The 19473-nt window shown below is 50.2% G+C and overlaps 1 protein-coding gene across 25 annotated transcripts in view; it reads left to right on the top strand.

Moving 5' to 3' along the window:
* Positions 1–19473, top strand: part of Dysf (dysferlin) — a 199579-nt gene that overhangs the window by 52774 nt on the left and 127332 nt on the right. For 13 of the 25 annotated variants that reach the window (XM_087657484.1, XM_087657488.1, XM_087657495.1 and 10 more), the window contains 10 exon segments: positions 3050–3164; positions 4249–4341; positions 4655–4866; positions 6220–6348; positions 6722–6784; positions 7269–7319; positions 10042–10072; positions 10693–10808; positions 12983–13109; positions 14166–14269. In XM_087657484.1, coding sequence (XP_087513610.1) covers positions 3050–3164; positions 4249–4341; positions 4655–4866; positions 6220–6348; positions 6722–6784; positions 7269–7319; positions 10042–10072; positions 10693–10808; positions 12983–13109; positions 14166–14269 — 1041 coding nt within the window. 25 annotated transcript variants of the gene reach the window in all.

The following is a 19473-nucleotide window of genomic DNA, read 5'->3' on the forward strand; positions in this document are numbered from 1 at the left end:
ATGAATTTGAGGCCAGCCTAGAAGATTTAGTGAAATCAAGGCCAGCATAGAATACAGAGCAACATAAATATTCTGTCAGAGAGTGGGAAAGGGAAGCTTCTGAGTGTAGTCCAAACCACTCTGTGTCCTGGGCCACTTGAGGCCATGGTACCATTGCCTAGCCATCACCCTGGATGCCAGAGTGTGTACTTTGAGTTAAAGACCGTCTCCATAGCATCTTTTTCAAAGGGATGAAAGCAATCTCAACATAGAAATCATCCAGCCACAGACCTTCTGGAGGCTCATCAGTATTGTGTGTGTGTGTGTGTGTGTGTTGTACACAGACCTCCTAGAGGCTCATCAGTTGTGTATGTGTGTGTATGTATATGTGTGTGTGGTATGTGTGTGTTTGTGTGTATGTTTGTGTGTGTGTGTGTGTGGAGTGTGTGTGTGTGTATATGTGTCTGTGTGTGGTGTGTGTGTGTGTGTCTGTGTGTCTGTGTGTATATGTGTGTGTGTGTGTGTGTGTGTGGTGTGTGTGTGTGCTGTATCCAGACCTCCTAGAGGCTCATCAGTTGTTATGTGGTGTGTGTGTATGTGTGTTGTATCTACTTGTTCTTATGTGTCTGCACACAGCAATGGAGGCCAGGTTGAGGCTGAAATATTTTCCTCCATCGCTCTCCATCTGACATTTTGAGTCAGGGTCTCTTGCTGAATCTGAAGAGCATGGATGCAGCTGGCTGACTAAGGACTTCAGGGGTTTGCCTGTGTCCACCCTACTGCTGCCGTGGTAATATAGGCATGTGCCACCATACCTGGTTTATGTGCTGCTGCGGATTGAACTCAGGGCTTCATGCATGTTACTGGGACCTGAACCCTAGTCTTCTGGAAGATTGGTGAGGGCTCTTAACCTCTGAGCCATTTCTTCAGCTCCTTCTTGTCCCTTTGATGTATTTCTGTAATTTATGTAGACTTTCCTGGAACAAAAAGTCCAGGTTTATCTTGTATAATTAGTTATTTCTCCAAAGAGCTCCAGTGGTTCATCAGTCATAGGAGGGAGGGAGGGCTTTGGGGCCTGACTAGGAAGCGGGTTCCCTTCAGGTTACCAACTGACGATATTAATACTCACTGCTCAAGTGTCGACACCTGGTGGTAGCTTCTAGTCATGCAGGGCCATTTACAGCCAATGGGGTATTAAAGGGGTGCCAGTTGCCTCTGGGCTCCTTCCTCCATGTTCTGAGCCTGAATCGTGGTAGGTCCTGCCTTTGTTAGTCTGTTTTCCCTCCTTGGTCCCCAGTCTGGAGGATACAAGTCTGAGATACAGTGGGAGCTGGCAGCTTCTCAACCCCAGGGCAGGGTTTGCCCCAGGAGTCAGAATACCCCCCTCATTACTGATGTCTCTGCTGGTATGGCCAGTACACCCTGCTCGGTCACTCAGATGAAGAGTGTTAGCAAACATTTGTAAAGGATTTGCCCAAACTGTGGAAAATGCTTGCTGGCTAGTACTGAGCTAACAACTTGTTTAAAGATGAAGGCGGAGGTGGAGAGGTGGCTCAGTGGTTAAGGCACTGTCTGCTCTCCCAGGGGACCTTGTACCCACGTAGCAACTCACGTGCATCGTAACTCCAGTCCTGGGATTCCAATGTCCCCTTCTGTGGGCACTGAACACACAGAGGGCACAGACATACACACCGGCAAACAGCTGTACAAACAAAGTAAAACAGAATAAATCTTAGAAAGGGGATTATATCCACACAGGAAGAAGAGCAGAAGGACACTGACACTGTTTTTCTCTGTGACATTTTTCCTCCTGGGGTTGTCTCAGTTTCTTTTCCTGGTGCTGTGATAAATGACTCTGACGAAAAGCAACGTAAGGGAAGAAGGGCTTGGTAAAGAGGCAGTTCCTCAGGGCACAACAGCCCCTGCTGCTCACAACAAATCCACAACAAGAAGCAGAGATGGGTGGATACTGTGCTCAGCTTTTTTTTTTTTTTTTTTTCTTTCTTGGACACAATCTCATTAAACGGTGCCGTCCACTTTTAGCGTGTGTCTTTGCACTGAGTCAACTTAACCTAGTCCATCTCAGACACGCCCAGAGTGGCAATTCCCCCTCCCAGCCGTGCCTAAGGCTTGTCTACTGGGCAATACCATTGAAAGAGGTTTTGTACAATGGAGCACTTATCATTTGGATCTGAGGTGGGTGGGAAGGTGAGAGATAAATTCTTGTATATACAGGCTGGGTTTGAACTCCTTACAGTCTGGGAGGATGACCTTGGACTCTTGGCTCTGCAGCTCCCCCTCTCAAGTCCTGGTATTGCAGGCGTCTATCAGCACACTCTGCTTTTACTTGGGCTTTTCCAAAAAGTCTTCCTTTGACCCTGGGAACAACTCAGCCAGGCCTCTGACGGCCTCAGCTGCCAGACTGGAGTCCCTTGAGCTTCTGGCTTCTCTTGGACTCAGATCCTCCTCTCTGGAAAGTGGAGTTGCCAGGGAGGAGGTGAAGTGTGACCCCAGGCAGCCTTCCTTGCCCACGAGAAAAGTGTGACCTTTGTCTCCCTCTTGTGTGAAGATGTGGTAGCGGCAGGGCTTCCAGGAGGGGGGAGGGGAAGATGAGTGGCTCCCACAGGCTTCTCAGGTGTAAGTGCAGCTAGAGCAGAACCAAGCTGAACTGTCTGCATGGTGTGCGGCTTGGTCAGAAGAAAAGTTGAGGGACTTCCTCTAAGAACTAGACAAATCCTGTCAGAGAGATGGCATCCCTCACCCAATTTCAGCCTCATGAGACCTGTCGCCCTGGTGACCTCCCTTTAACAAGCAGGAAACAGCTTGAGTGAGGTTACACAACTTGTCCAGTGTCACACAGCTCCTGAATGGGGACACCTGACCCAAGACGATGCACCAGTACCTGCCTGGCTGTGCTTCCAGGTTCCTGGGTGGCTTCACTACAGCCTCCTGTAGCCCTGACCCTGTCAGAGCCAAATGCCTTGGAGAGGGATGGGAGACCGGAAAGGACACTGGAGGGAAGGTGTTGTTTCTCCTTTATACTTACCTGTTACCAACTCATCTCTTCTAGGCCTCTCTGGTCCTGCAGGTATCCTACACACCGCCCCCAGGAGCTGCGCCCTTGTTCCCACCACCCGCTTCCCTGGCACCGTCCCCAACACTGCCTGACATGGACCTGGTGGCTGGTGAGGAGGCCCCCCCCCCCACCTTAATAGGGCACCGTCCCTGGAAGATGGCCATCATGTCTCCTTATTCCTGGGATTAAGAAAGTGCCAGTGTGGGGACAGAAGTTGTGGGTGGGTAGAAAAGAAGACATGGAGATGGCTCCCTAATGAAGCTCCCTGAATCCCAGATGTCTGAGGAGGGTGGGGTCCAACTGTACTCTCTGTTTCCACTAGCTGTGGAGACTAGTGTGTGAGCTGAGGCTTAGTGCTTCCCTAAGCAGTGATACAATGTAAAAAAAGAGCTACTCGCCCTGCCCCGCCCCACCTCCTACCCGGGTAAAAGAGTTTTGAGCCAAAGTTGGGAGTTTCCATCTTGCCTTTTGACACTGACTAGCCGTATGGCTTTGGGCTGGTCATTCTGGGCACAGGGATGGCCATACATGAAGTGAGCAGACAGTGGGTAGACTATTCCCTGTGCCGGCCTCAGGCTTCTGCTAGGCTTGTTGAGTGAAGGTGCAGGCCAAGGAGGCCGACTTGCTGGTGGTGCTTAGGATCGGTGGCTTGGCCGCTAGGCCGTCTGGATAGAAAGCCGCTGAGGGGACAGTGCATTTGCTTAGGGGGAGATTTCAGAGTTTACCTTCTGGTGAAGGAGGTGTGGCGGGGGTGGGGTGGGGGAGAGAACCAAGTTATCAAATCTTGAGAATCCCTTGCCCTCCCTGGGTAAGCCTGTTTTGTTGGCCAGCTCCGTGTGGGTTTCTGTGGAGAGGGAGGCTGAGGGAAGCGTTGTTGGCTCAGCATATCCAGCCCTGGAGATCGCTGGGCTGGGAATCCTGAGCTGGGGAAAGATAGCTAAGCTAGGCTCAGGGAGGAAAGGCTGCTGGGGAGGGAGAGTGGGCAGAGGTCCCCACATGCTCTGAGCTTGACCAACAAAAGGAGGCTCCCAGCTCTGCTGGTTGGCAATGGGAAGGAACGGTCACCTCTGAGCATGGTACCCAGGCTGTGTGGATAAATATATTGGAGGTGAGGGTGGGCCTGAAGGTGGGCTTCGCTCATCCCAGTTCCCTCCCGCCCCTCCCCACTTGGGGTCTGCCCTGATGCATGCCAGGTGGGGGACAGAGCCGGGCTGAGACTTGGTCCCTGCTCAGTGACAGCACCATGGACACGAGATATTCTGGGAAGAAGTGGCCAGTCCCCACGGGTGAGATGCAGCCAGATCCCACCACCTGTAACTATCTCACTTGGCAAGGTGGCCAGAAGGACCTGTCTGTTAGGGCTGGGGTGGGTGGGTCAGGGCCATCCTGTCCTCTTCTTGCTGACTAACTGACTATTGACTGTTTCCAAGGGCCAGTTGTGGCAGCTGCCCCTCTTTGATTCCAACCATCTTGGGATGGGTGGGCAGGCTTAGGGCGTGGTACTGCAGCATGCATGCTCTTTGATCCTCTCCCTGCTGGACTGAGACCTCAGGGCAGGACCAAAGGCACACAGTGCTCAAGAGGGACCTGTGCCCACAGACACAGGAGGAGAGGAAGACACGGAAGACCAGGGCCTGACTGGAGATGAAGCTGAGCTCTTCCCAGATCCGAGTGTTGCTGTGGGCCCAGGGGGACCAACGACGCCCAAGAAGCCACCTTCCCATCCTCCTCCCCACTATCCAGGGGGGAAAAGGAAAAGAAGCTCTGCTCCACCTAGAAAGCTGCTGTCAGACAAGCCACAGGACTTCCAGGTGACAGTGGGGACTGTCCCTAGAGTTCATCAGCAGTTACTAGTGTTCTGTGCCTGGCTGCGTTGTGAGCCTCAGGCGTTCAGGAGGCCTCCCATGGGGAAGCTAGGCTGCCCTGGACCCTGACAGCTGAACTGAAAGTTTGTGTTTTGGGATCTCAAAGCATGCGTCTGCCTAGTCAGTCCCAAGGAGTCTGCTGTATAAACAATGAATGGAGCAACCTGGCCCTACATCTCCTTCTTTGTAGTAACTGGCCTTTGTCCTAGAGAGCTCCTTGCTCTCTAGGGACTGCAGCAGCAGCACCAGCAGCAGCAGCAGCAGCAGCAGCAGCAGCAGCAGCAGCAGCAGCAGCAGCAGCAGCAGGGTCCTCTGAGCTTTTCTAAAAACCAGTGACTATTTATTGTGTGTGTTAGCATGGGATGTACAAGTGCCACTCACTGTGAGAGATCACTGTGTGGAGGTCAGAGGAAAACTTGTGGGAGTTGGCTCTTTTTTTCTCACCATGTAGATCCTGGGGTATAAACTCAGATTGTCGAACTCAGCAGCAAGTGCCTTTCCCCACAGAGTCACCTTGCTGGCCTGTTGTTTAAAACATTTTAAAATTACATTTATATTCATAGGTGATGTTTCTGCGTGTAGCACATGTGTGCCGCAGCATGTGTACAGAGGCTGGGGGACAACTTTCTGCTTATTCTCTTCTACCGTCTCCCTGGCCCTGTTTGTGTTTTCTGTTTGTTTTGTTTTTGAGACTGGGTCTTGTGTTACTCAGGTTGGCCTCAAACTCACTATATAGCTGAGGATGACATTGAACTCCTGATCCTCCAGCTCTATTTCTAAAGTGCTGGAATTAGGTCTGAATGGCCATCATGCCCAGACAAGGTCCTTAGAAAAGTAGATCTCTGCCCCTACTCAGAGCTGCTGAATCAACTGCCCGAGTCTGAGGAACTGTGTCCAACAGTGGAAGAAGAAAGATTACCCAAGTTTGAGGCCAGCCTGGGCTACCTAGTGAATGACAGGCCAGTCTAGCTACAGAGTTACTTATTTAGAAAATCAGTAACAATAACAGAGTGGGTGTTAAAGAGGTCTCGATGGAGTCTGTTCTAAAGGAAGGCAGGGCTGGATTTGTCCTTATCCTGGAAGATTTTATGCAGGTGAAACAGGTCTTCTGGGAAGCTGTGGAATTTTCTAGATGCAAGGGGGAGCTCAGTGGGAAATGTAAGTTTGTTTCTGTAGTACTCTTTCTAGTCTCTTTTCATAGCTCTCCCTAAAGTCGTCAGTGAGTTGGGTTTGGGGTTTCTGAGACTTGGGGCCAGCAGGTGTCCTGTCCATTAGCTTATCCCTTCTCTTGGGTTTCAGATCAGAGTCCAGGTGATTGAGGGGCGTCAGCTGCCTGGGGTGAACATCAAGCCTGTGGTCAAGGTCACAGCTGCTGGGCAGACCAAGCGGACTCGAATCCAGAAGGGAAATAGCCCACTTTTCAATGAGGTAAGTGGCTTCAGGCATCAGGAAGGACATTGATAGCCCCTGAGAATGATTCTCAAGAGGGTAGATACCAGGACATTGGTCCAAGGGTGTGCTCTTGGGGCACCAACTTTGCGTGTGTGAGCTAAGACCAGTGTAAATTATCAGAGAACTTGGAGAGCCCTGCTCCCAGAAATCTCCGAATCCTTGTCTTTGAAATGCTAACCTCTGTGAGGCAGAGCTGGGACGGCCCATCTTGTTAGATCCCCAGACTTTGGCACTGGGCAGCTGAGCTCTACCACTCTCCTCAACACTGGTGGGTGGCCATGCCCCTCCACCTAGCCTATGGGTCAGAGACACTGATTTTTTCCCCCACTCCCCCATTCTGGATCAACAGACTCTTTTCTTCAACGTATTTGACTCTCCCTTGGAACTGTTTGATGAGCCCATCTTCATCACGGTATGTCTCAGGTGTTCTCCGTGGGTCATGGGTACGCATGCTAGTCATGTGGGAGGTGATAGACACAGATATGTCTGCCATGGTGTCTGTAAGCCTGTGTATGTGTCTGCGAGAGAGAGGTGGGTTGAAACTTGACTCTGGGTGACTGAAGGACTCACAGAAACTCTGCCAGCCAGTGGCAGAAAAAGTGCCCTGAGGCCTCAGATTGCTCCCGGCTGCTGGGAATGGGTGTGCAGTAGATGTGTGGGTCCCACCTCTGTTGTGTGTCCGTGTGATTCTGCACATGCTGTGTGATCTCCCTGTGCCTTTGTCCCCTTACTTGTGAGGTGGGCACCATGTTGGCATCTATTCGCAGGGTTCTGTGAGGTGAGACATTGCTTAGCGCCATCTCTGGAATGGAGGCGGTGCCAGCTGTTGGTTGTTGTCATCAGGGAGGGACCTGGCCAGAGCTGCACTCTCATGGGAAGATGATCTTTCCTTTCAGGTGGTAGACTCACGCTCCCTCAGGACAGATGCCCTCCTTGGCGAGTTCCGGGTAATTGTTTGTTTACTTGGAAGTAGTTACTTCTCACTTCCCCTTCCGGGTGGGGGCAGGGAATGCCCGGGAAAATCTAGTTTCACTCCATCTCCCTAAAACTCCATAAAATCTCCCAACTCGGGCAACCTCTCACCAACGGTAGAAAAATAAAGCAATTATTATCTACTGGAGTCAGAATTCTTATCTTACAGTTCAGGCTGGCCTCAAAGGTCCTGCTGTCCAGCGCCTCCTGCATTCTGGATGTACAGAGAAATATCTGGGCTCACTTTTACTATTGAGTTTGCCAGGAGGGGTTGTGTGTCATAGGCGATCTCTGGGACTAGACAGACAGACGGAAGCCAAAGTGGGCAGGGCACACGTTTCCCACCACATGCCTATAGTCAGGGCAGAGGCTGGAGAGCACCTCCACCCCCAACTCCGGCACTGAGTCTCTCCTGGGTTCCGATGACAATTAGAGTGGCCACCTATGTAAGTTAGTTTTCTTTATTCAGAGGAAAAAAAAACCCACAAAACTTTGGCTTCTATGACAGGTTGTTTGACATCCTGAAGCTTGGTTCCCTCCGAGGTCAGGCTCCTATACATCTCTGGCTTTCCTCCATGTTCACCTTTTGAAGGTAGAGCCTGGGTCCTTGAATGGCACCCCACAGCTTCAAGCTTAGTTCCTTTCTGAAAAAAACGAGCAGGAGAAAGTACTTATACTTTCCCATTTCCCAGAGTCAGGGTATGACAGAAAGAGAGGGAGTGAACTTACCCTTGTTTCCACTAGAGCGAATCAAAAATCTTTCTTTACATTTCTCTCTGCCTGTGTACTCTGGAAGGGAAGCAGTCTTTACTTATTTTTGGCTATCTTGTATGTCTTGGTTAGTTTTTATTGCTGTGACAGTGTGACCAAAGCAACTTACAAAAGAAAGCATTTAACTTGGGGCTCACAGTTCCAGAGGGCTGTTCCATGACCATCATGGTGGGAAGCATGGTAGCAGGCAGGCAGGCAGGCAGGCAGCAGGCAGGCAGGCAGGCAGGCAGGCAGGCAGGCAGGCAGGCAGCAGGCAGCAGGCAGGCAGCAGGCAGGCAGGCAGCAGGCAGCAGGCAGCAGGCAGGCAGGCAGCAGGCAGCAGGCAGGCAGCAGGCAGGCAGCAGGCAGGCAGCAGGCAGGCAGGCAGGCAGGCAGGCAGGCAGGCAGGCAGGCAGGCAGGCAGCAGGCAGCAGGCAGGCAGCAGGCAGGCAGGCAGGCAGGCAGGCAGGCAGGCAGGCAGGCAGCAGGCAGGCAGGCAGGCAGGCAGGCAGGCAGGCAGCAGGCAGGCAGAAGGCAGCAGGCAGGCAGGCAGGCAGGCAGGCAGGCAGCAGGCAGCAGGCAGGCAGCAGGCAGGCAGGCAGCAGGCAGCAGGCAGCAGGCAGGCAGGCAGAAGGCAGCAGGCAGGCAGGCAGGCAGGCAGGCAGGCAGGCAGCAGGCAGGCAGGCAGAAGGCAGCAGGCAGGCAGGCAGGCAGGCAGACAGCAGGCAGGCAGCAGGCAGCAGGCAGGCAGGCAGGCAGGCAGGCAGGCAGGCAGCAGGCAGGCAGCAGGCAGGCAGGCAGCAGGCAGCAGGCAGGCAGGCAGGCAGGCAGGCAGGCAGCAGGCAGGCAGGCAGCAGGCAGGCAGGCAGGCAGGCAGGCAGGCAGCAGGCAGCAGGCAGCAGGCAGCAGGCAGCAGGCAGCAGGCAGCAGGCAGCAGGCAGCAGGCAGGCAGGCAGGCAGGCAGGCAGGCATGGCGCTGTAGCTGTGGCTGAGACCCTTACATCCGATTCATGAGCATGAGGCAGAGAGAGCGGACAGGGAATGGCCTGAGGTTTTGAAACCTCAAATCGCACCTCCAGTGACACACCTCTTTCCACAAAGCTACACCTTCCCAAGCAATTCCACCCGCTTCGACCAAGTATTCAAATATATGCACCTATGGGGGCCATTCTCATTCAAACCACCACATCCTGTGAGGTGGTGCTCTGCTCCCTGAAGGCATCTTCTCTGTGGGCAAGGAGTGGAGTTCTGATATGCACCCAGGAGAGGTGCTTTGACCTGCTTACTTTTCCTGGTGGCCAGAAGTGGGGAATGGATAAATGCCCCACTTCTAAATTACGGAGTCCTGAGACCGCAGGGTGGATTGAACATATCTTACAAACTGTAAAATGAGGGCTGAAGGGATGGCTCAGTGCTGCTCTTCTAGAGGATCTGGGTTTAGTGTCTAGCATCTACATGGCGACTTACAGCTTTCTACAGTGCCAGCACCAGGGGACCTGACACCTTCTTCTGAGCTCTACAAGCACAAGGCACATTCGTGGGTCACAGGCAAACATCAAGCAAAACACTTGTGAACAGATAACAAAAGCAAATAAATTTTAAAAAGTATATCAAGGGGTACTATGTGGCTATCTATTCAGCCACTCGGTAGATATCTTAGTCTCTTAAATATTTATTTTTATTTTATGTATATGGGTGTTTGACCTGTACATGGTCTGTACTTATTGATATGAATGCTTTGTTTTGCTTATTTATTTGTTTGTTTTAGCAGTTGAAAAGAGATGTTTATCTGGAGTAAGGAAACATACACACACACACACACACACACACACACACACACACACACACACACACACAACAGGCGCACAGAGAAAACAGCTCTTGGCAGAGTAGAGGAGGGTCTCAGGAAACCAAAAATCCTTTGACTGTGTTTCCTCTCTATTTCAGATGGATGTGGGCACCGTGTACAGAGAGCCCCGTGAGTTCTTAACCCCTTGGCCAAAGCCTGACATTGTGGTCCTAGAGGCTTCTTGGAGGCACTCATTTGTGGTGGGGGGTGGACTCCTTTTTTCTTCTTGGTGCATTAGAACTTGGAGGTGGGGTCTATACTTGGAAGAGAAGGCAGGGCTCTTCCTTCCATGCAAAGCAAATCCCCAGGCACACTGTCAGGTGCTTCTTCAGGGATGATTATTGTGGGAGGAATGGCCAGGGTAACTGGAGCTGTGCTCCTTCTGAGTCATTTTATGAGTGACTCTCCCTTGCTCTGGTCTGGGCGATTTACTAAGGAAGTGGAAAAATGGGCCTGAGTTAGGCTTTTATCACCTCTTTTAGAAGTTTCTGCTAATCCTTCTCTGACACACAAATCTTCAGAGTACTTTTTACTCATTGTCCAATATCAGTAGTCATGGATGGCGTGATTGTCAGTCCTCCATACTTCAGGAAGTTGGCTCTGCTAAGGAACGGGGTGTCCAGTGGGCTCCATACATCCACGAGGTTTAAACCTGCTTCCTTTGCCTGGTTGCTAGGTTTTCTGTCTCACCTTAAAGGGTCCACCCTAAGCTCCTGTCTGTAGATCTGACCTTCCTCTCTCTCCTGCAGGACATGCTTATCTCCGGAAGTGGCTGCTGCTCTCCGATCCCGATGACTTCTCTGCAGGGGCCAGAGGCTACCTCAAAGCCAGCCTGTGTGTGCTGGGGCCTGGGGACGAAGCTCCCGTGAGTGCCCTCCTCTCAGTACCTAGTGTAACACCATATAAACCCCCTAGCTTGGTGTTTTCTTGTCTTAATGGGGTATGTAGTAATTATGAGAACTGCATAACAGGCAGAAAATATGAATAACAAACAAAGCACTCTAAATTCTACGCTGGGATGGTGGGGCTGCAAGAGAAAGAATCAGGGATTTGGGGATTTTTGTTTGTTTGTTTGTTTGTTTTTTCTCCAGCCTGGGTCTCTCTGTGTAATCCGGCTGTCCTCAAACTCCCTCTGTAGACCAGGCTGGCCTTGAACTCACAGAGATTCACCTGCCTTTGCTTCCCAAGTGCTGGGATTAAAGTCAAGCATTACTGCAGTAGCACATACAGACTGCCACATCAAGGTGCTGACCACTTGTGCTTAGACCGTTTTGTCAAAACACTTTGTAGCTATAACCCAAGAGGCAGCCTGTGGGCGGTGCAGGAGTGGCAGGCAGGCAGATCAGGAGTGGCAGGAGGCAGAAGTGAAGTGGTCAAGCATCCTGACACTGAGGACGGGAGGGAAGAAGGAAGAGAGATAGGTGGAGGAGAGCTCAGCCTCTTGAAGGTTGCCGAGGAGCCTGGGCCAGTCTGGAAATACTCCTGGAAATGGAGATAGCAGAGTACACCCGACATTAGGAAGAGGTTCCTCAGGTACCTCTCTCTTCCCCTGTTGTAAATGGGCTTGTGCCTCTCTCTTCCACTGTTGTTGTAAAAATATAAAAATAAAAAAGTATAGTCTTCTTTTACCTCGCTAGGTCCGCACCTCGGTGCCCCAAGATATCTGCTAGAGATCTTGGCGGAAACAGCCCAGCCGCACACTTTCCTACACTCAAACCCTCACATGAAAGAACACACAACACAATAATCTTAGATCCAATTGATAAGATATAATTGCCCATTTAAACATACAAAGCCCGGTACCATCCATCCCTTGAGAACATTAATAACAACCTGTAAATACACAGAACAGAATCTTAACATCACCTGCCATCTTGTCCTGCCACGGCTTCTCCGCCCCTCTCTCCCTCCTGTCTCTTCCTCTCTCCCCTAGTCTCCTCCTCTTCCTTCAAACTTCTCTCCCGCCCATCCTTCCTTCTCCTCCAATGACAGGCCTCCTTCTATCCTGTACCTGCCCCTCACCTGTACTTTACAAATTCAATGGAGAGGTGGTTCTGGTGAAGTCACCTGAGTCCTGAGTACAAGACTAGGCAGCTGTCCTTGGGGCAGTGGAATTAGTATCAAAATACAGTAACTTCAGGGCAAACCACAACATCCCACCGTGTGCCGCCATCCCTTCTTCATCTCCCTGGTTTTGTCCTCCAGCTTCCTTCTCCTTCCCTGGAACCACACAGCCAGCCCCACTCTTCTACTGGGCTCTCTCCTCCCTCACACGCTCATCTCCTTGTAGACATGGAATTAGAGGCGATGAAGGGCTTCTGACTGTCTCAGGACACTTGCTCCTAAATGTGCTGGGATCGAATGTCTTGCTGCAGATGCTAAAGTGGGGTTCCCAATGGGGTACAGGCTGAGTAAGCTCTTTCCATTAAGCTTGCTAAGGAGTAACATGGCCAGCATGACCTCACTCTCTCCTGACCTTCCACTGCTCTCCTGCCCCAAGAAGCCACTAGATGGCTTGTGTGTTCGTTCCTGTGGTGTTGGACACTGTGTTTATGATTACACAGTGGTACTGCCTTCATGTGCAAAGAGGCTTGTTCTTTCTGGAAGAGTGAGCTCTGTGGATCAGAGCCTTGGTCTATCTTACCAGAGGTGCCTCTCACCCGTTAGCACCATTCTGACTCTGACTCTGGGGTCACTATGCTAATACTTGTGTGTGGGAACATGTCCCTAAAGATTGAGCGTCAAGCTTAGATCCCCTCAACTACCATGCTAGTTTCTAATGGGGGTGGGGGGTGAATGGGGAACTTATGGGAAAGGGGACCCCATCAGATTGGTTGGCTTGGATGAATGCTGGGCCAGATGAGATTTTCACTGTTGGAGGTGATCCTCCATGTAGCTAGGGAATGTGTGTCCCCTTGTCCACACTGCTCCATTGAGAGTTTAGCCAAGTGAGGGACCAAGCTGCTGCAGGTGCCAGAGTTCAGGACACACCCTTCCAATGAGGGACTGGTGAGGAATCCCATGTGTTTTTCTTTGCAGCTAGACAAGAAAGACCCTTCTGAAGACAAAGAGGACATTGAAGGCAACCTGCTTAGGCCCACTGGTGTGGCCCTTCGTGGTGCCCATTTTTGCCTGAAGCTCTTCCGGGCTGAGGACTTACCACAGAGTGAGTGTGGCGCTCCCTTCTGGATGCTTACAAGAGTTTCTTGCTAGGCTGTTGAAAGCATGGACCCTGGGCCTCCAGCCACTAGGGAGAAGGAGGAGGGAAAGGGGGAGAGGCCTGGCCTATACCTTTTCTCAGTGCTTTTTTCCAGGAACCACCCCTGCTCATTCCCTTCCTCTTTTTGATGTGGATCCTCCCCCCCCCCCAAGGGTCTGTTAGTGCTGTCAGTGCCCATTTTCTGCGTCTGGCTGTTGTTGCAAGCCTTTATTTGACACCCCTCTTCCCAGCAACAGCAGAAAAACATCCAGGGACTTTTTCCCCTTTTTCTGATGCCCCATGCTTGCTCTCCACAATGAGTGCCACCCTCAGTAGAGCAATCGGATTTTAATGGAAAGTAACACATGGAGGTAACTTAGATAGATGAAGGAGTCTTGAGGACAATGACTGCCCCACGGCTCTGCTCCAGCTTCCCCTAGCCTGGTCTGGCAGTCTTATGGAAATGGAAAATCTTAGACTGTATGCTGGGCCTCTCTGATTTTCTATTTAAAGCAAGACTGGCCTACGGGATCACCTACGGGTGGATCACCATGCCCACGGTATTAAGGGAATGCCACCAGGCACCTTTTCTGGATTGCTTGCTGCTCTTAATGGCATGGAGTTTGGCTCAGTCCCACACGTGGACAGGCCCTAAGCTTGGGGTGTGAGGGGGAAGTGGCAGATGTATGTGTTTGGGGAGGGGCAATGACTCTTAGCTGCTGTTCTGAGTCCCTTCTTCGTGGAGAGCCCGGGCTGACTCCCTCATGAGGGACGACGGCATGCTACTTTTGTAGTCATGATACTGCCTGGAGATGCAGGGACAGTTGGGTCTGGAGAGCTATAGAGGCTGGCAGTGAGGGACAGAGGGGTCTGGAGGGTTTAGGGGGAGGCCAGAGACGGGTATGACACAAGGCAACTGATTCTGGAGCAGAGACAGCAGGCAGGCAATGACCAGTGTATCATGGGAATAGTCAGGTGTAGAGAGGACATTGGCAAGCAGTGACAGGCATGTATCCTCCCCAGTGGACGATGCTGTGATGGACAACGTCAAGCAAATCTTTGGCTTTGATAGCAACAAGAAGAACCTGGTGGACCCCTTTGTGGAAGTCAGCTTTGCTGGGAAAATGGTGAGGAGCAGACATCAGGGAGGGGGTTGGCGGAGAGAGAAGGCCATGGGGTGGAAGGTCCAGACAGAGCGGGGAACCCCTGACAGGAGTGCACATAGAGGGGCCTTGGAAGCAACATACCCAGGTTGGCTGTCCGGGGTGCTACACCTGAAAATGGACAGGCGTACCCAGATGCCCAGTCTGGAAGTAGTTGTGACTGGATAGGGAGGAGGGGAGGGAAGTGGGTAGAGGGAGTGCTGGGGAGTATTAAACAATACTGTGGGACAAGAGGCGAGATGCATAAAACCCGAAACAAGAGATTAAACTAATTCATGTGTATGCGTTGCTAGGATGGGTACAACCACGGAGTACATGTGGAGGTCACAGGGTAACTTATGGGAGTTAGTTCTCTCTCTCTCTTTTTTTTTTTTTTTTTGGTTGAACTCAGGTTGTCTGGTCTGTAAAAAATTTTTTTATGTGTATGATGTGTGTATGGGGCAGGCATGCCATGGTGTGTGTGTGTGTGTGTGTGTGTGTGTGTGAAATCAAAGACATCTTTGTGGAGAGTCGGCTCTCTTCTTCCACTGTGGGTTCTGAGAATGGAAAAGGTTTACCAGGTAATCGAGTCAAACGTCTTTATGTTGTGAGTCAGCTTGTCGGCCCCCGACTTTACGCACCCCCACATGAAAAGTGCGCACGCAAGCACACACACACACACACACACACACACACACACACACACATATTTTAAAACTTGAACATAACACATGGCTTGGCTTTCTGAGTGAGGCTGGCTAATTTCACCTGTGTGGCCACACCATTTCCACCATTGAATGTATGGTTTAATTTTCTTTTCTTTTCTTTTTTTTAAAAGATTTATTTATTTATTATATGTAAGTACACTGTAACTGTCTTCAGACACACCAGAGGAGGGCATCAGATCTCATTACAGATGGTTGTGAGCCACCATGTGGTTGCTGGGATTTGAACTCAGGACCTCTGGAAGAGCCGTCAGTGCTCTTAACCACCGAGCATCTCTCCAGCCCTGGTTCCATTTTCTTTATGGTTGCACAGAACTCCAGTGGGCAGGCACCATATTCTCTTTTCCATTCCTCTGCTAAGACAGGGAAACCATTTCCTTCAAAGTGTGAGGAGCTTAATAATTATTTTTACACAGTTGTGGCAGAAGGCAGACACACACACACACACACAGAGGCACCTGTTGCTCATCCAAGGGGTCACTTGGTCATCTCTCCCTCTTTGCAGCTCACCTTCCTGCCTAGCATAGGGTAGGGTAGTGGTTCCTGTCCATGTTAATTCGGTCCCCCAACCCACAACCCCAGCATTTGATTTGTATGTGTCAAAGGTTCTCTCCTGTAGCCATGGCCACCCCAGGTGCCAGCTGCCTAGCTGCAAGGGACTCCACACAGCTCTCTTTGGCTCTGACTCTTCTCTTCCCCATCAGACTTCCTCATGCCTTGGACCTGCTCTACCTGTGGCTCTTTGGAGCAACTTTCTCCTCAGGCGTCTTCCTCAGAGGAGTCTCCATCTTAAAGATGCCATCATCCAAGGAGGAGTATGTGGGCTTGCATTTACTCTCTTCTCCTTCACACCCAACATGAGTCTGCTCTCAACCTCAAAATTCCCTAAGGACCAGCGTTTGCTAGCTACTGTGTCCCCCAAACCACTGCAGTTTCCTCCCAGGCTCACACAGGAGTCTCTTCATTGCCTTTCTCTGTCTCAGGACTTTTGGAGAACCTAGGTCATTTGTCCAAATTCCTGAGTCCTGGGGTTGTTTTCTCTGGTATTTCCTTACTTCTTTGGCTCCCATATTTCCTGGGCACTGAATGGGGGCTGTTACATTTGCCTGGAGCTTACCACAGGCCATGTTCCGCACATTGTGTTGCAACATGACCCAACACCAGGTGTCCCCTTCCCCCTTGGTTGATTCTCTACCTTCTGCCCTAACCGTTATAAAAGTAAATGATTCCCTTCACAATCGGCAGCTACTCCCCGGATGACATCATGATTCCCTGAGGATGTTCAATGTGCCTTGTGACCCAATACACTGAGTGTCCACTGACTTCTGCCTGAATATGACACTGCTTGGGGTTACACAGTGCTCATTTTCTCATTTCTAGCCCTCTATTTAATTTAAACATTCTTAATTTGTTTTTGAATGTATGAATGAGTGTGTGTGTGTGTGTGTGTGTGTGTGTGTGTGTGTGTGTGTGTGTGTCCCATCCTTAAACATGCACAGAGGCTGGAGGAAGATGTTGGGTATCTCGTTCACTCTGTCACAGGAGTAGAGCTGTGACAGACAGGCTCTCTCCCTGAAAGGCTGGTAGTCGTGAGCCCAGGGACTCTGCAGGGTCATAGGTGCTTTCAGTACTGGGGATTTTAACTCAGGGTCTTACAGTCGTTCAGAGAGCCTTCTTTTCCTTCCGAGCCATCTTCCCAGCTCTCTTTGGACTTAAAAATATTTTAAAACATTTTAGGATTATACTATAATTACATAATTTTCTCCCTTTTCTTTTCCCCTCACCCCTCTTTCAAATTCATGGCCTCAATTTGGGATAGCAAATCTATGCTCTTCCCTGGGAAGACTATTAATTCCGATCTCAGCATTCCTTAGTTGCCTGTGGTTCTTTGCCTAGGGTTGAGGACTCATGGCTTTCCCCTTCCCATCTTAGCATGCCCAGTGGTGCTATCCTTATTCAGACAGCCATATTGGTTAGACTGCACGGGTATGGCTCCTGACTTTCCTAGAAGACAGAAGCAAAATCCCCGTTCTTCTGGTTCTTAGTCTTTCCACCTCTTCTGCAATGCTCCCTGAGCCGTGGAAAGTTGCGTTGTGAGATGGTGAAGCCACTACTAAAGCATGCTAGAGCTGTGATAAAAACAACCAAACCTAACTGACGCCATCACAGGCGAGTGCACTGTGGCCCCTGACCCCGCATTCCACCATCACCCACCTCCAGGTCACTAACTTGCCTTGGAGGCCAGGCTGAGTGCACTGTAGCCCCACTGTCCCCTGTATCCCGCCAGCACCCACACCCACTGTCCCCTGCATCCTGCTAGCACCCACACCTGAGGTTGCTCTGGGTCTTCACTTCTCTGACGCTCTCATCTGGTCTTGGAGATTTTCCTACAGCACCAGTGTCTAGAGGAGGTGACTTGAGAGATTAAGCTTAAGCCACCCCTTGGTCCTGCTTGAAAGGGTGGGGCTGAGGAGTGAGCTGGGATGGTCCTTAGGCCTCTGTCTTCTTTTCTGCCCTGAGCCCTGTCCTCATCCTGTAATGTCTTCCCCAACCCTCACTCCATTCTACCCATCTCCCCTCTGGCTCTAGCTCTCTGTTTATTTTATTTTATTTTCTCTTTACACCTACTTTACATCTGGAGAGCCCTAGGACCTGGCCAGTGTCTGCCTAGCCACACTTGGATGTTAATGCGCTTTTGCTTATGAACGCTTGGGGGCACTGTTACTCAAGATATATCCAACAACACAGTGGATACAGGAGGTGCATATGTGCACACTGTGTACAGGACAAGGAAAGGGGTGTGCTTCAGGGCAGGATAGATGCTTTAGACTTTTTGAATCCAAGAATGAGACCCATTTATTGTACAATTTAAAGAATATAAAAACATCAGAGAGAAAAAAATGAAGAAAAAGAAAAAAGAAGTATCCTTGTGCCCAGCAAAGCTTGTTTGGTCTGTCTTCTTTGTGGCTCTCATTTCCCCTTCACAGCTCTGTGACTGTAATCTGGCTAAAGGGTGGGGCAGCACAGAGCCTTGGCATCTCAGTTCCTGAGCTATACTCCAGGCTTTTCCTTGATTGGTTTTACGGAGGGGTACTTCCTGCCTTTTGTTGGGGTCATGATGACAGCCTGTCTGTTCCCCAAGTGTGAAACAGTGCTGTGTGAGCTTAAGTCAGAAGTGCTGTGGGCGGTGAGCCTAGTGTCGGGGAGTCAGCGATGTGTGTTAAACCAGGGGTACTGCAGCAGAGCCCTGCAGAAGCGGGTTCTGTGAGGATCTCAGAGAAAAATGTGATGGGCAGACGGTAATGACCTTGCCCATTTCCTTTAGATGATGACGCTGATTCATTGTTCGACGTGACTCGGTAGAGGCCATGAGTAATGAGGATCACTCTGTGAGCAGCTTGGGACAGCCTGTACTATCTAGCATTTCCTCAGGTTAATGCACAGCCCAGCTCGCTACCCATTAGACAAATACACAACAAAGTGTATCCTATTGTGTGGATGGATGTGATTTCAGCTTTTTTCTAACTCAGTCAGCATACAGAAATCTTTGTTCATGTGCTGCTTTCCATAGAAAAACTTCTAGAACCAGGATTATTAGGTTAGAGGTCATGGACTCTCTTGATAGAGGTTGAAGCAAGAAGCTGTGTTGGCAGGACCTCATCTCTGTAGATGCTAGAACAATTCCTTTTATTTTATAATAACATTTTCATTTAATTTTAGGTTCATACTTCATGCAACTACTATCCGTGGTTGACCTATCATCCATCTATCTATCTATCTATCTATCTATCTATCTATCTATCTATCTATCTATCTATCTATCTATCTATCTGTCTATCATCTATCTAATCATCTATCTGCCTATCTATCTACTATATTCTATCTATCTATCTATCTATCTATCTATCTATCTATCTATCTATCTATCTATCTATCTATCTATCTACCCATCTATCTTATCCATCCATCCATCCATCCATCCATCCACCCACCCACCCACCCACCCACCCACCCACCCACCCACCCATTTCCTCTGATCCCCGCTCAACAATCTTCTCCTGTCTTCCCTTGCAAGTCAATTTTCTTTATAGTGTTTTGGTTTCCTTATGTATGTGTCAGCAAGCAGGACTGTGGATTCTCAGCGTCTACCATTCCAGTTCAAGCATTTGCGCACAGTGCTCACGGCTTTGCCCTTAGTTTTCTACCCTGTGGCACAACCCAGAGCTTGTTTCACTTCTGTACACACAGGGTCTCCTCTTCTTTGAAGCTGCATGCTGCTGTGGCTGGACCATACTTTCTTTAACCCATCCTTTGTTGGTGGATACCTGGCTTGTTCCAGATCCTTGCTAGCTCTAGCCATCCTGTGGTAAACAATGTCACTCTGGTCATACAGGTATTTCTGTAGAGAATATCTGGGGAAGGACTGCCAGGTAAAAAGGAATATGACTTTCTAAGTTTGGTAGT

The sequence above is a fragment of the Rattus norvegicus genome, chromosome 4, assembly GCF_021556685.1.
Source record: "Rattus norvegicus strain SHRSP/BbbUtx chromosome 4, alternate assembly SHRSP_T2T, whole genome shotgun sequence".
Taxonomy (NCBI): Eukaryota; Metazoa; Chordata; class Mammalia; order Rodentia; family Muridae; genus Rattus; species Rattus norvegicus.